A 13,511-nucleotide genomic window follows, 5' to 3' on the forward strand; every position below is an offset into this window, starting at 1 on the left:
CTCTGGCAGCATAAAGGAAGAGTGGTAACAACGCTGGATTTTAAACCATCCTGAAATTTAATTCAGAGTTTGGATCAGAAAACAAAAGCTGCTTTGTCTGTCTGTCTTTATTTATTTATTTATTTTAAGTGAAAAGAGTTTATGGAAATCTGCTTGATGAAACCAAGCCACTCAAGGGGCTGACATGCAGCGTTTGCCCATGCCAGGTGTGTTCTGGCCCATGGGGACACGGCATGACCATGAAACAACTGTTCCCAAATCTTTAAAATTGCTGTGGCAGAATCAGAGTGGGCTGACAAGTTTAATTAGTGCCACGGCCAGACCTCGGAGAGGGAGGAATTAAAAATGTGAAGGCATTTTTCCTGAGGGAAGGAGATGGCGGCGGAGGAGAGGTGTGGGGAGGGAGCCCTGTCCACAGGATCTGCCCTCTGCCACCAGGAGCCGGTGTCTTTTAGATGTGGGGTTTGAGGAAACTTGAGAAGTGCAGGGAAAGTGAATATTTTTCACACAGGTGAGCGGCGCTCAGCAAGAACCCGAGTACTCCGGATGGTGATACACTTTAGATAAGTGGTGCTGACAAAAAGGGGGGCAACTTGGGAGGGATCCTTCAGGCAATTTGGGATCGTGCAGCAGGCTGGGTGTGACAGGGCTGGGTGATGGCCGCCAGGGCCTGCGCCCTGTGGAGCGGGGCCTGGTGGAGCAGCTGAGGCGGCGGCCATCTGCTCGGCAGGCCCCGCTGCACGGCCAGGCTGGGAGGGATGAAGTACAGGCACTAAAGAGTGACTTCTCTTCACGTTCAGCCTATTTTGGCCCTGAGCAGAGGGCTGTGGCCATGGTTAGCACCTGTGTGGCTCGTGCTCCTTGTCCGTGTTGAGGTGTTGGTGTGTGGGGTTGGTCTGTGAGGGCTCCTGCCCACCCCCCTGCACGTGCTGAGTTCTTCAGTGAGTAGAAGACACAAAGCTTTGAGGAATTATAGAATAATAAAATATCCCGAGTTGGAAGGGACCCATAAGGATCATCGAGTCCAACTCTGGGCACCACGCAGGTCTACCTGAAATTTTAGACCACGTGTCTAAGCGCCCAGTCCAAACACCTCTTCAAGAACTTGTTTAGCTACAGCTGCAGCTAAAATAGATTGAAAGCTTAGCACAAATAAAATTCCTGCTCATGTTGTGACCCTGTATAACTGCGTATGATGGTCTCTGTCATCGTGTTGGACTTTTAGTAGCACAGCTGTGCTCGAAAGGCGCAGAGGAAGGGGTCAGCTCCGTGCTGAGGCCAGGAGGGCCCGCTCTGGTAGCTGACAGACTGCTTCCTTCTCGCTCCTTTTGATGTCTGCAGACTAAATGCTGCGTGGAGAGAAAAATTCAATTCATTTGAAACATTTTGCATCAAAATGACATGCTTTAATGTATTTTCTTCTGATGTTTAAATTATCTTTTCATCTCATGAAGGGGGAAGGAAAAAAAAAAAAACATGTTTGTAGTTAAAGTACCCAAGCAGAACTTTAAACAAAGGTCTGGAAGAAGAGGAAGTCTCAATGTACAGGCAGCTTTTAAGAGCAGATTTTTTTCCCCCCCCTCCTCCTTGGCTCTCTGAGACTTGTAAACCGAGGAGATTTATTGCTGCCCTTCCAAATGCTGCTTTAGAATTAAGAGTTCAAATTTCTGAAATTCCTGGAGCCCTCAGGAGGGAGAGGGATAAGGGAAAGTGATGATGGGAAGCGCAGCAGAGCAAACTGAAGGGTTTTCCAGGCTGCCTCTGCCAGCTGTGGCCGCGGGGGTCCTTCCTAGGAGGAAATCAGCCAAACCTGCTTCAGGAGAACTCTTGGAGTTGCTAACCGATGGTTATGCTGTGTTTGGAAAAAATTTAGACTTCTTTAGTATCTGCAGTTAGTGCCAATAATTTTGTGATCTGATTCTGTCTTACTATCTTGCTGAAAACACGAGCCTTAGCAATGTCACCAGTGTCACACCAAGGGAAGGACACAAAGCAATGGGTGTTTTTTCTGTTTTCTAGTGTATAATCCTAAATATCCTCACTTTATTAGTAAACTAACATGTTTTGGAACCACAACCTGTTATATTTTTTGCCTTCAAACATGAGAACAGATGCTTCATGCAGACCCAGAAGCAGGTACAGGTGAATTTGATTCCCCGTAGCCTGGCATTAGAGACTTCCAGGTGAAGTGGTACATCTCTTACACAGATTTCCTCATGTGCACCTTTTGAAACTGCGTTACTGTGACTTTTGGGACAAAATGTCTCTAATGCATCCTTTCTGATTTTTTTTTTTGCAGAGGATATTCAACTCCTTTGTGTACACGGAGAAAATATCGAATGGAGAAAGTGAAGTTCAACAGGTAAGGCAGCCCCCCCTGCCCACCTACAGCTGTCCTGGGGCACAGACAAAAGCTGTGGTTAGCTTCACAGCCACAGTCAGCTCAGCAGTTAGTTCTGTCTGAATTTATTGTGGCCCCTTTTCTAACATACAACACCAAGGAAAATAAGTGGAATAGAACATAAATGGAAATGTATTGTATGCGCTGTGTATTTGATAGTTTTCTGTTGTCTTGGAAAGCCTTTCCATCTGCTTTCTGTGGGTCCTTCCCTTTGGAAACAAAAAAACAAATGCAGAGGTGGGGCCCTTGTGTAGTATCTCACATTGACTGGTTTTCACACTAGAAGTGTCTCTTTTAAAACTGTTTTCATTTGAGGTGAAAACACTAATATTGTTTGTAAATGTGGAAATGGTATCAATTGCCGTGTGTAAATATGGGACAGCTGCAGCCTCCTGTAACAGTTGTTTTAGGATTTTTTGTTGTTTTATGTGTTTTCTTTCCCCATATGAGATCGCATTTGGAAATGCGGGGAAAATAAACTTCCAATTTAACACTGAGGTGATGTATCTTTTAACGTGTAGGCTCTTTGCATTTTAATGCATGTATACATTTGGAAAATTACTGGTGGATAAATTTCAGGACAGATCAAAGAGATCCAATTTCCATCTTTAAGAAATGAAGGTACCAGTCCTGTACTCTTCCACTTGCATCTTTATTTGGAACATGATGAATTTTGGTAGCAGTGGCAGGCTCTGCTTGGGGGCTGGAACAAAGAACCGTCTTTTCCTTCCAGTTGAAGCACAGACTCATTTGTACAACCTTCAGCGAGTAACCTGACCTTCTTAGACCCCTATCAAACCAGTTTTAATGTTCAGCAAAAACAAAAGTGCCTCAGAGTGGAGCTTTCCCCGGGGAAAGGGGAACTGCTCTGTAGCTGTGCAGGTAGTCAGATGTGCATGTGAGTGCTGTTGGATGTTTCCTAGAGCATATCGTATGTGCACATGTGCATTAAAAAGAGTCATGTAATAGCAGCAAATTTATGTTTACTGTAAAATAGTGAACTTGACAGATACTTCTTTTTTTTTCCTCCAAGGAGAAAGTCAAAGCAGAGTTGGATCAAATGAGATTTAGAATCTATGTGCGATGTGTTTAAGCTCTGGGTGAGTTTGAAATGGAGAGCGGGGCTCAGCTCCTCTGCTCTTTCAGACCAAACACGGGGGCTTTTGATAGGATTATGATCAATGCAGGAACTTGGTTTATCTGCAGAAAATGGGGGAGCTCAGGAAAAGTTCCAGCAACGCTGGGTTTCTGTTAAACAAAAACTGAGTCGTAGGGGTAGGAATCTCATCCCATACCAGCACTAAACTGCAGCATGCAGTAACGCTGACAGACAACTGCGATAATGTACAGCTGTGTGAGTAATGATAAGGGGTTTAAATTAGGCTGTTAGAATGACATCATGTGGATTTTAGGATGAATCTCTTGGCTGTTAGCATAAAAATGGTAAGGTTTGCTTAAAAAAAAAAAAAAAAAAAAAGTTTGTGCTTAACCTTTGGTACTGCCTGTGTCAGATTTTTCTTTGGTGAGGTACAGATGTATGTGAGAAACGATAGAAGAAACTAGAGCAAAGAATTAACCCTAGTAAATTACCCCAGTGCTGGTGTTAACAATTGCTTGACCCTGCGGATAATGGAGTCTCAACCCCTCTGATGGAAGTTAAGCGTTAGGGGGTTTCTCCGAGTTGCAGTCAGCTGAGGAACATTGCTCCAAGTTTTTCTGGAGCTGTGGTCTTGTTGTGGGACCCTGCCCTACACGTGCAGTTTGGCTGCGGGAGTGGGACTAAACAAAGAAATGCCAAAAGCCGTTTTCACCTAAAGCGGAGGGGAGGGTGCGCAGAGGTTTTGGATGCTCAAACTGGGATCCTGTGCAAGAAACCCGCTGCTGGCAGGGCACTGCACCCTCTCTTCTGCTGGCAGCTGCTTCCCCTAGTGTCTGAGGTCAGACACGGACAGGAGAGAGGCGCTGGGGCATGTGCAGGTGCTCTGGCTGCAGAAGAGGAGCTGTGGCCTCACAAGTGTCAGCCTGAAACCAGCCCGACATCCCCACCGAAGGCTTCGCTGGCTCTGACTCAGCGATCGGGTTTTCACAAGTGTTCCTGGGTGGTCTGCACACCACAAAAGGGCCATGTGGGCTAGATTATACGTATCAGATGGCTCTTGAAAGCCAAAAGTGTTTTCGGGAAACCAAGAAACCGAATTAAAACTTCTTTGAAGTTTTGACTATAGATTCTGCCCTTAGAAAAAGGCGCTGCTTGTCTCTCGGTCACAGATGGACGTATTCACTCCAAGTAGATACAAATAACTGTCTAAACACTGTAGGTAGTGTGATGAATTCTGAGCTGTCAGAGGAGAAAAACGAGGCCCCGGCAAAGCGTAATTACTGCGGTTAAAAGCTCACCAGCGAAGTGGATAGCAGAATAATTGAGCACTTCTGTTTCATTAATAACTGGGTCTTCGAGCCCTAATGAATCACAAGCGATGTAATCGAGTTTTATGAGTAAGAGTAGAGCATCGAATGGGATCATCTTGAGCAAATGCAAACAAACGTAAGCAAATTTCACTCCCCTGTCATTTTTTCCTGCTTTTGTCATTCATTAACATTTTCTTAGCAACTGATACCCGAAGGCAATTAATTACGGTTTTGTCAGCTGGGATTCTTGTCTGGCAGGCCACCGGATTGTTGTGGGGGTTGTTTTTTTATATACCAAACTGTGTAAATAATGACTTTCAGTTTGCTGGGAGAGTGGAAAAGCTACAGCTGTTGGCCTTCAGGCCGAACGATTTAATACGCTTGGCTTTCTTCGTGCCACACAGGGAGAGGTTTACCTTTTGACGTTAATCTGCTTACACTTTTAAGGTCGAGAGCTGTAGGATTGCTATCCAAAGTATCCTTTCTCACTTTGAACAGGTTATTAAACATGGGATGACAGTTGCCAAAAATAACGTGAGTACCTTTCGTGCCAGTGATTTCAATATCGGAGAACTCGTACGCTACGAAAATTGTAGTGGTGTGAACTTGTGATGGAAAAAGGTGGAAAATGGTGAGTTTTAGTCTAGGTTAGCCCTTTTTAGGGAAGGCAGCGTGCGTTCAGCATCGTGCCAGACGTCTGGGTTCTGCAGTACGGAGAGCATAACGCTGGAAACCAGAGAGGAAGGTGGACGGTGGAGCAGCCCCGAGCAGGTGTGTGTTGAGCGGCCTCACACAGAAAGTCTCTATGTAACTTCTGTGTTTAGAGCTAGAAAAGTCATTGCCTTCCCTGCTAGCTCATCCAGAGCATAATTATCAGCTCCAAAATCATCCATAATAACCTAGAGAATGAATTTTGCGTAAAGCTGCTAGGAGCTGCTCAGGAATTGAAGGAAGTTGGTGAGGAGGCTCAGGAACAGAATTTTAAGGCAAAACATTTACATTTGTTTGTCTACAGTTTTTTTTTCTAACAGAACCAGGTTTCCAAAAGGATTTTTTGATGAATAGCATATCTTAAATAAATAAACCTCTGAAAGCTGAAGTCATCAGTGACTTGTGGTTGAATTGACTGGATTATGTCTGTGGCAAAAACGCCTTTTGGAGAGAAACAAAGCGTTCTTGTTAGAACAGCAGGATGTATTTGTAATTCAGATATGATACTTGTTTTTCAGAGTTATAAAAGCTGAAAGAAATGGTTAAAATATTCAGACATCAAGTGAAACATGTTACCTAACGAAAAGCAGAACTTCTGTTTTGTTATTTACTTTGTTACAAGGAGCACCTAACTGTATTTCTTGTTAATCTGCTGGAGAACTTTTTATCCAGGTTTGTGGATCCACTGCTCACGGAGCTCTGTCTGCGTTGGTCCTATACTCCTGATAGATGGTGTTATTTCAGATACTGATCTTGCTGTCACACCTGGGCGAGTTTTGGGAGGCTCGTGTTGTTCATGCTTGAGCTACGATAATTAGAAATTGGGCACGAGTGGGGTGCAGCTGCCGGGGTGTGCTCTCGATGGTAGGACACGTTTTGGAGTCGCTCTTAGACAAATCCCAGACGGTGATATTCTGGGTGTCTTTCACTGGATTGTTATGCCGTTTGTAAATAATGCTTGGAGTGTTTTATTTTTGTACCACCAATTGAAATGCTGCACTTCTGGGCTTGGCTTCTGGGAGTTTCTTCATCCCTGCTGCTCTCCCATCTGTTTCGGTGCTCCTGGGCTGCTCTCATCTTCTGGATTGATGGAGGACTTCCACACGACCTGTGCAAAACTTGGGTTTGGAGCTGTTTTAAGAAAAGAAGGAACAGGTTTTGTTCCAACAACAGTTGGTGAGACTGCTGGGGGCTCCTCCTGTGGTTCTTCCTCTGTAGGGTGGGGGAAACATGGCAGCACTGCCTGTTAATGACCCGAGTGACAATTAAAGGACAGCCTCTGCAGCCTCCTGATGTTTTAGCACGTGACTTGTCTCGTGTCGCTCAGGACACGGCCCTTGTTGGCAGACACGGCTCAAATTTCCAAAGGAAACGAGCGCGGTGAAAAATCAAGATTTTACTGTTCAGCATGACATCTCCCTGGCTGGGAGCCACGATATGGTCACAAGATGTTGAATTTTGTGTTGGTTAATCATGAGGCTTGTGATTAAAGGCGCTATGTACGGTGTTTAACATTTTTCCAGAATAACTTATGGGAGTTGTGGCCCTTTCCCTAGCTTTTGTTGTGGACCACATTTGAAATCTCTTCCCTTCGGTGGATCTTGGGAAACCTTGCTAAAATTCCTGGAGGATGGAGTGCCACAAATAAGTGCCGTTCCCTTTGGAGAAATGTGTGTTGGGAAGTAGTTTCCTGCCTCCTGATGCAATGATGTAGACTATATCTTCATTATCATCAGAGCAGGAGGGAAGTTAATACAAAGGTGTCTGAACAACCTGGCGGTGGTTGTGAGGTCCCTTTCTGGAGACAAGACCCTGTTCAGAGTCCATACAGCAGCAGCAGCTTCTTCAGGAGCCCAGCAGCTTGGGAATAAGTATGGGAAAAACCTCTTCGAGCAGGGCTCTGTGGATCCATAGTACCGTGATGCTGTGGTGCGTGGTGGATGCCTTTTGTTCCAGATTCTGCTGGTTCATAAACGGGGCTTAAAAACAACCCCACTGCCTCAACTCGTTAGCGTGTGAGCAGCGCTTCCCGAGGAGCCCGGCGGCACTAAATCCCCCCCTAAGTCCGTTAGGGCATCCGTGCCTGTCAGCCTCCTTGCTACATATTTTATACACAGCCTCGATAACATGAAAAATCCCGTGGCTTTTGAGATGCAGCCAGAACTAAAACCTAACCTTGGAGCTCTGCTTTCCCTCCGTGCCCCCTGAAAAAGGGAGACTTCAGAGCAGCCGAGCTTTGAGGGGAGCCAGGCTTTAACAAAGCTCCAGGGAGCGATGCAAATGAGCAAAATGTCTCTGGGAAAATTAGGGAAGCTCACTGATGTCGTGATGAAAGGTTGTCAGTGGAGATGGTGACAATTGAAGTGCATTACCCATGGGTGCTGCTGTAATAGGAACAGGTGTTACCGTCCAACCTGTCTGCAAACTGAAAGGCGCTGGCTGCACGCCAGCTGCCAAAAAGGGGGAAGAAATAGAGCTAATGGCCGCATTGTTTGCAGCCAGCGCTTCGTTTCTGGGTAGCCACTTCCTTAAAATTAGGGAGAAAAGGTAAAAATCCAGCTTGGAAATTTAAAACTAAAAATCAAAAAGCAATGAATGCTGAGCAAGGGTGGTTTTTTTTTTTTTTCTGTTTTTAAAATGAAGAGCGCTTTGAGAATTGACCCGAGGCTAATAGCATTTTATGTCGATCTCAAGGTATCGGAGTTTATTTTAGTCTGCATTAAAACGGGAGGGTTTGAGCCTTTCTGCAGGAGCAGGAAATGTCTGTCCCAGCCGGTCTGTGCCCGTGGGTAGCTCCGGCATGTGAGCATCCATCCCTTTTATGTGCTTGATTGAGGGCGCAGTTTTCCATTTTTGCCTTCTACAATATTTGAAATAACCCTGTTAGGATGTTTTCATGTTTCAGAGCTCTGTCCCTCTGTCATTTGTCCTTTCTTTCCTTCTGTACCTTTGAGTTTTGGCCGCAAACGTGGCACAGCTCTTGCATCCTTCAGCGTGCAGCTCTGGGCAGCTTGCAAGAGGCAGGGCGTGGGCTGGGAAAGCAGCGAGCGATCTCTGGATGAAAGCTTATTATTTTTTCCTTCTTTTATTTTCTTATTTATTTTTTTTAATTTAGAAAAGTAAGAAGCTGATTTAAGGCTGCAGCTTTTCTCCTGACAGGCGCTAACAGCCGAGTGCATCCCTTTGCAAGCTGAATAATGTTCCCGAGCTAATGATGTGTGTGTGCATGCATGGGCACGCAGCGCCGAGGTGAGGAGCTGGGAAATGTGTGTTAGTGTTTGCTGCGGGTTTAATCACCCAGAACTGGAATGACTCTGCACTGGCCTGGGTTTTAGGATGTTTTGTGCTCCAGTGAAGCCCAACTATGGAAGAAAAATCGAGTTAGCTTTGTTAGGCTTCATGCGGATTACACATCTCGATTTGATGACTTTGGACCATTTTTAAAGACATTTTTCAGCTGATGGGTGTGTTGTCCTTAGAGTCTTAACGTGATTTGTGCACGGTGATGAATTTTCAATGAAAAAACTGCTTTTGGGTCATCTCGCCGTTAGTGGCGTGCTTTGAGCCAGCCGGTTTTCATCTGTTCGGGTTGTTGGGGGCGAATCCTCTTATTATGAGGGGCTGGTGTTTTTTGGGGTGCTTAGACGGGCCAAACTCAGCCCTTCCTGTGTGCCCAGGCCAGGGGCAGGATGGTTGCTTGGATAGCACGGGGGGGCTTTGGTTTCCTTGCTGATGAAACACATTCAACTGAAGCGTTGGAGCCCATTTAATGAAGGTAACGCAATGACTTCGAGCCGTTTAGCAGCCCTTAAGTGGGAGATGCAGCTTAGGCACTGAGCAGTTGCTTTTTATCAGCTCCTGAGGTGCGGGCTCTGCCGCCAACAGATTGCTCAGATCCTCAGACTCTGCCCGGCAGGGTGAATTCAAAGGGCGTGGGGAGCTTTCATCGCGCAGCCTGCAAGGTGAAAACTCGTCAATAGCTAAACCTGGCCCCGTGCAGCCGGTGTTTATCAGCGAGAGGCAGCGACTCCAGGCGGGCCTCCTTGTGCTCTGATGTTCCCCGTTAGTTTTGCTACTGCTAACGAAGGCCACGCGGCTCCTGTTTCAGCAAACTTAAGCTCTAAATGGGGAAAAAGCTTTCAAACAGGGAAATCAGGAAAGAAGCGTATAGATCCAAGTATCTGGACTGCGTCGTGCTTAAGCTCAGATATTTTGTTTGGCCAAACTGAGAGGGGAGCTTGGTGACCAAGAAATGTAAATGCTTCAGTGTAGGAAATGTGCCTTGTGGATTTTGGGGCACTGCTGAAGACAGCATTCGTGCTCAAGACATACAGTTGGACAAAGAGAGAGTTTACCTGAAAATAGAGAAGGAAAAAGAGAAGGAACCACCCAGCAGCTTATCATCTGCCAGCTGGGAGCAGTTTAACAGCGTTGGATGCCTCGCGTGGAGGAGACTGTTGGTATTCCTCTGGTGCCTTGGCATCACTGCAGGCAGGTAATTGAGGTGTGATGCTGCAGCTCATCCGGGCAAGGTTCTGCCAAACCTGTGCTCCCTGGAGACCTGCTGCTGAGCTGCAGCGTGTGATGGGAGCAAAGGGAATCATGGTGAAGTGTCCTGGTAATAACAGGCAGGAGAGACGCTGGTCAGCCAGGGGGTCTGGAACAACCCATCGTGGTCTGGGCACACAAATGTTGTAGCAATGCTCGGTCAGCCCGGCAGAGCTGGGGCGTGCAGGACACGTGGGAGTCATGCACTCATGAAGGAACCCCAGCCCTGAAAGTTTGCAGAAATGCAGAATGAAACACTTCCGAGTATTCAGCACCGCAGCATGCTGCCCACAGAGTGTTCTCTTTCATTTCAGGTTGTGTGGGGAGTAACTGTGTAGGTGTGAGAAGCACGCCGAGTGTGCCAGCCCAAGTTTTCTGCATGCCCAAGCTATTTTATTTATTCCTAACTTTGAATGAAAGACGGAGCAAAACCCCTCATAAACATTCCTTGTCCAGCCCGATGCTCCCTGGGGGCTGCGTTTGCTGTCACGTGCACTCAAATAACAGCCACAAATTTTCCCTTCCAATTTTCCTCTGCAAGTCATTAGGTAAGCCCACTGTGAAATGCCTCGCATGATGCACGAGCAAGAACCTACCCAACCCAGCAGGGCAGCTGCAGGAGTCCTGCCCCATGCCCCTGCAGCATCCCTCTCCTCTCAGCCGTGGTTCGGAGTCACTGTAAGCACAGCCCCACGCTGCACGTTTGCAGAAATGCCATTGCTAGATGGGCAATGCATTTATTATTGCGTTGTTTTGAAAGAAATGTGTAAGAGAGACATTTAAGAAAGAGGCTAATGCACGCAAATCAGCTATTTCTAAAGTTAGAATTAGCTTGTAGCAGTTACTCATCTTTGAAGGTCTGAGAGTCGTTGGGGCAGGACGTCAGCCTGACTGGTTTTCCTTTCTGGAAGGAGAGAAATGTGACTGCCCTGCTGTTACGGGAGGTGGTGCAACCTCCACACCTTGTCCTGGTTTGTCCGTGGCTGCCTCCATCACAGGGAACCCTGACGACAAAAAGCTCGTGGAATAATTCCGTCTGTGAGACGTTGCCTTCTTTTTCCTATTATATTACAATATTAATTACAGATTTTTAATTTTATTGCTATTTGAAGTTGAACTGTAGTTAAACAGCTGTAGCCTGTGGCGAGCCACAGTGAGCTGCTGGGTCTGCACGGAGCCTCACTTGGGAGAGGTTCAGCTCCGTCCCTGGGGCACCCCCAGGAAAGCAGCAGGAGAGGCAAAGACAGGAGCAAGAACTGGGAGGGTTTATTTTGCCCAAACCACAGTGAAGAGAAGTACCTGAAAGGAATTGTGAGATACTTCTGCACCGATCGACCTGCCCAAGGAGACTGTTGATCAAGAGAAAATGTGCATGACAGCATTTGGAGTTGTCCGGGTCCTGAGCTTGCTCTCCTAAATATATCCAGTGCTCTGACGGATGTATTGTTGTCTGTTTGCTCCTGAAGCTGTACGATATTTATCTACACATTCACAGGGGGTAACATTAGGGGTATTATTTGGGCTTTGCTTAGGAGTCTGAGACCACAAGTCAATCTATTTTAGTCCCCATCGTATCCTTGTCAGACCTTGCAAGAGCATCGTGTTGGAGCTTCAGTGCTGAGCGCAGCAGCATGGGTAGAGCCCTATCAGGGTGCCATTCGGTGAAAGGAAAGTTTGATAAAATGGAAATTTCACTCCTCATGCATGCAGAACAGTGTTCAAGTACTTGATGATAAAATTATTTTATTATATATACTGCTTTCTGTGGCCAATATTATTAATTACTTGACTTATCGTACCTTGAGCCTCCAAAACAGGGAGTATAGTGAGCAAGGCAGGCAACTGTTAGCTTTAACTTACGTGGTTTTTGCTTTCTGTTCAATTTTCTTAATAAGGATCATAGTATTGCAAAGAAACTGACTGAATTTTCATCTTTCTTTTTATTCTTTTTTACAGTTGGCAAAAAAAATCCGTGAGAAGTTTAACCGTTACTTGGATGTCGTGAACCGAAACAAGCAAGTAGTGGAAGCGTCGTACACCGCTCATCTCACGTCGCCCTTGACTGCAATCCAGGACTGCTGCACTATTCCACCATCTATGATGGAGTAAGTACTGATTTCTGGAACTGCTTTGGTTGCCATATAATATATGAAGAAAGATGAAACTCGTTCTTTTGCAAAATAGCATGTATTTTCTGTTATCCTTGTTAACTGTGAGAAAATGGGGAAAGAGATACTCCAAAGGTGCTCCTCATCCTGTCCTCCTGTGCTCTTGTGTTTCTAGTATACACACGTTTAACGAGGAGCTCTAAACAAGGACTGGGCTCTGCTATGATAGATCGTAAAATAAAACACAAACACACACAAAAAAGTTTATTTCATGCAATTAAGGGTTGAACAAACTTTTCTACGAAATGAGCCTGTCTGCATCCAAGATGCCTGTTTTGCTCTGAGACACTACGTAGGCTGAATAACTCTTCTGCAGCTGGTCATGGGACTTTCTTTTTTTTCCCCTTTGAAGTGCAGTAACCAAAATCACGAGCTGGTCAGTGCATCACATGCTGGAAGTATTGCGGTGCAGCTTAATCAAGTTGACTTGCTGCTGCTTGAGACACAGATTTACAGAAACTGAGAACACTGCTTGAAAACAGAGTTTGTTCGTTTTCAGTTTGTTTTTTAAAGACCTTTGAATAGCCCAAATCCAGGCAGTTGGTTGTCTTTAATCAACATGTATTATGTTGCATGTTTACAGAAATATCTTTGTGTTTCGTGGTTGCAGGAAGGTGTGATGGAGTGTCTGATTTTTCCAGTTACAGTGTAATTGTTTCTTTTAAACAATCAACGTTTTAAACACTTCACTTCCATATGTGCTACAAAAGAACAAGAGTAACTTTCTCATCATTTATTATTATACACTGTAAACTTTGAATGCAGAGTATATTTTCATTGCTTAGATCTCATTTCTGATTTAAAAACATTTAAGAGAGGAAGGTAATTTGGGTAATAAATACTAGAAGTATTTTCTGTAACTTTATAAGACAGCTCTTAATGACAGCATTCTTTAATCTTTTCTGAATTACAGCATTAACCTTTATTCATGTAAGCTTTTAAAATATTCACTGTGTTCAAATGTGTGTCATGAATCCATGTATGAAGAGAGAGGCTGCTTTTTTGGGGGGTTTTATTTGTTTTGCTTGGCATGAAAGGAAGAAACCTGGATAGGGTTAAGCCTCAGGTGGCTCTGAGGAAAGCAGTACCTTGCTTTTTGGTTGTGGCTGTGGGGTAAATCTCGTGGTCTCAGTGCAATTCCTGCTGGACAGAGCGGCTGCATAAAATGAAAACTTTTCAGGTGCCTGATACCTCCATGCAGGAGCTGACCATCAGCAGTAGCACCTTCAAGAGAGGGGTGAAGAGAAGGAATGAGGAAAGTTATAACCTCCCCT

The 13,511-nt window shown here is 45.3% G+C and overlaps 1 protein-coding gene across 2 annotated transcripts in view; it reads left to right on the forward strand.

The window, feature by feature from the left end:
• The window catches only part of CACHD1 (cache domain containing 1), a 96,527-nt gene that overhangs the window by 29,524 nt on the left and 53,492 nt on the right, over positions 1 to 13,511 (forward strand). For both annotated transcript variants that reach the window (XM_082765905.1, XM_082765906.1), the window contains exons 2-3: positions 2,300 to 2,362; positions 12,026 to 12,174. In XM_082765905.1, coding sequence (XP_082622031.1) covers positions 2,300 to 2,362; positions 12,026 to 12,174 — 212 coding nt within the window. The remainder of the gene's footprint in view (positions 1 to 2,299; positions 2,363 to 12,025; positions 12,175 to 13,511) is intronic.

This window comes from Aythya marila (genome assembly GCF_965140915.1).
Source record: "Aythya marila genome assembly, chromosome: 8".
Lineage (NCBI taxonomy): Eukaryota > Metazoa > Chordata > Aves > Anseriformes > Anatidae > Aythya > Aythya marila.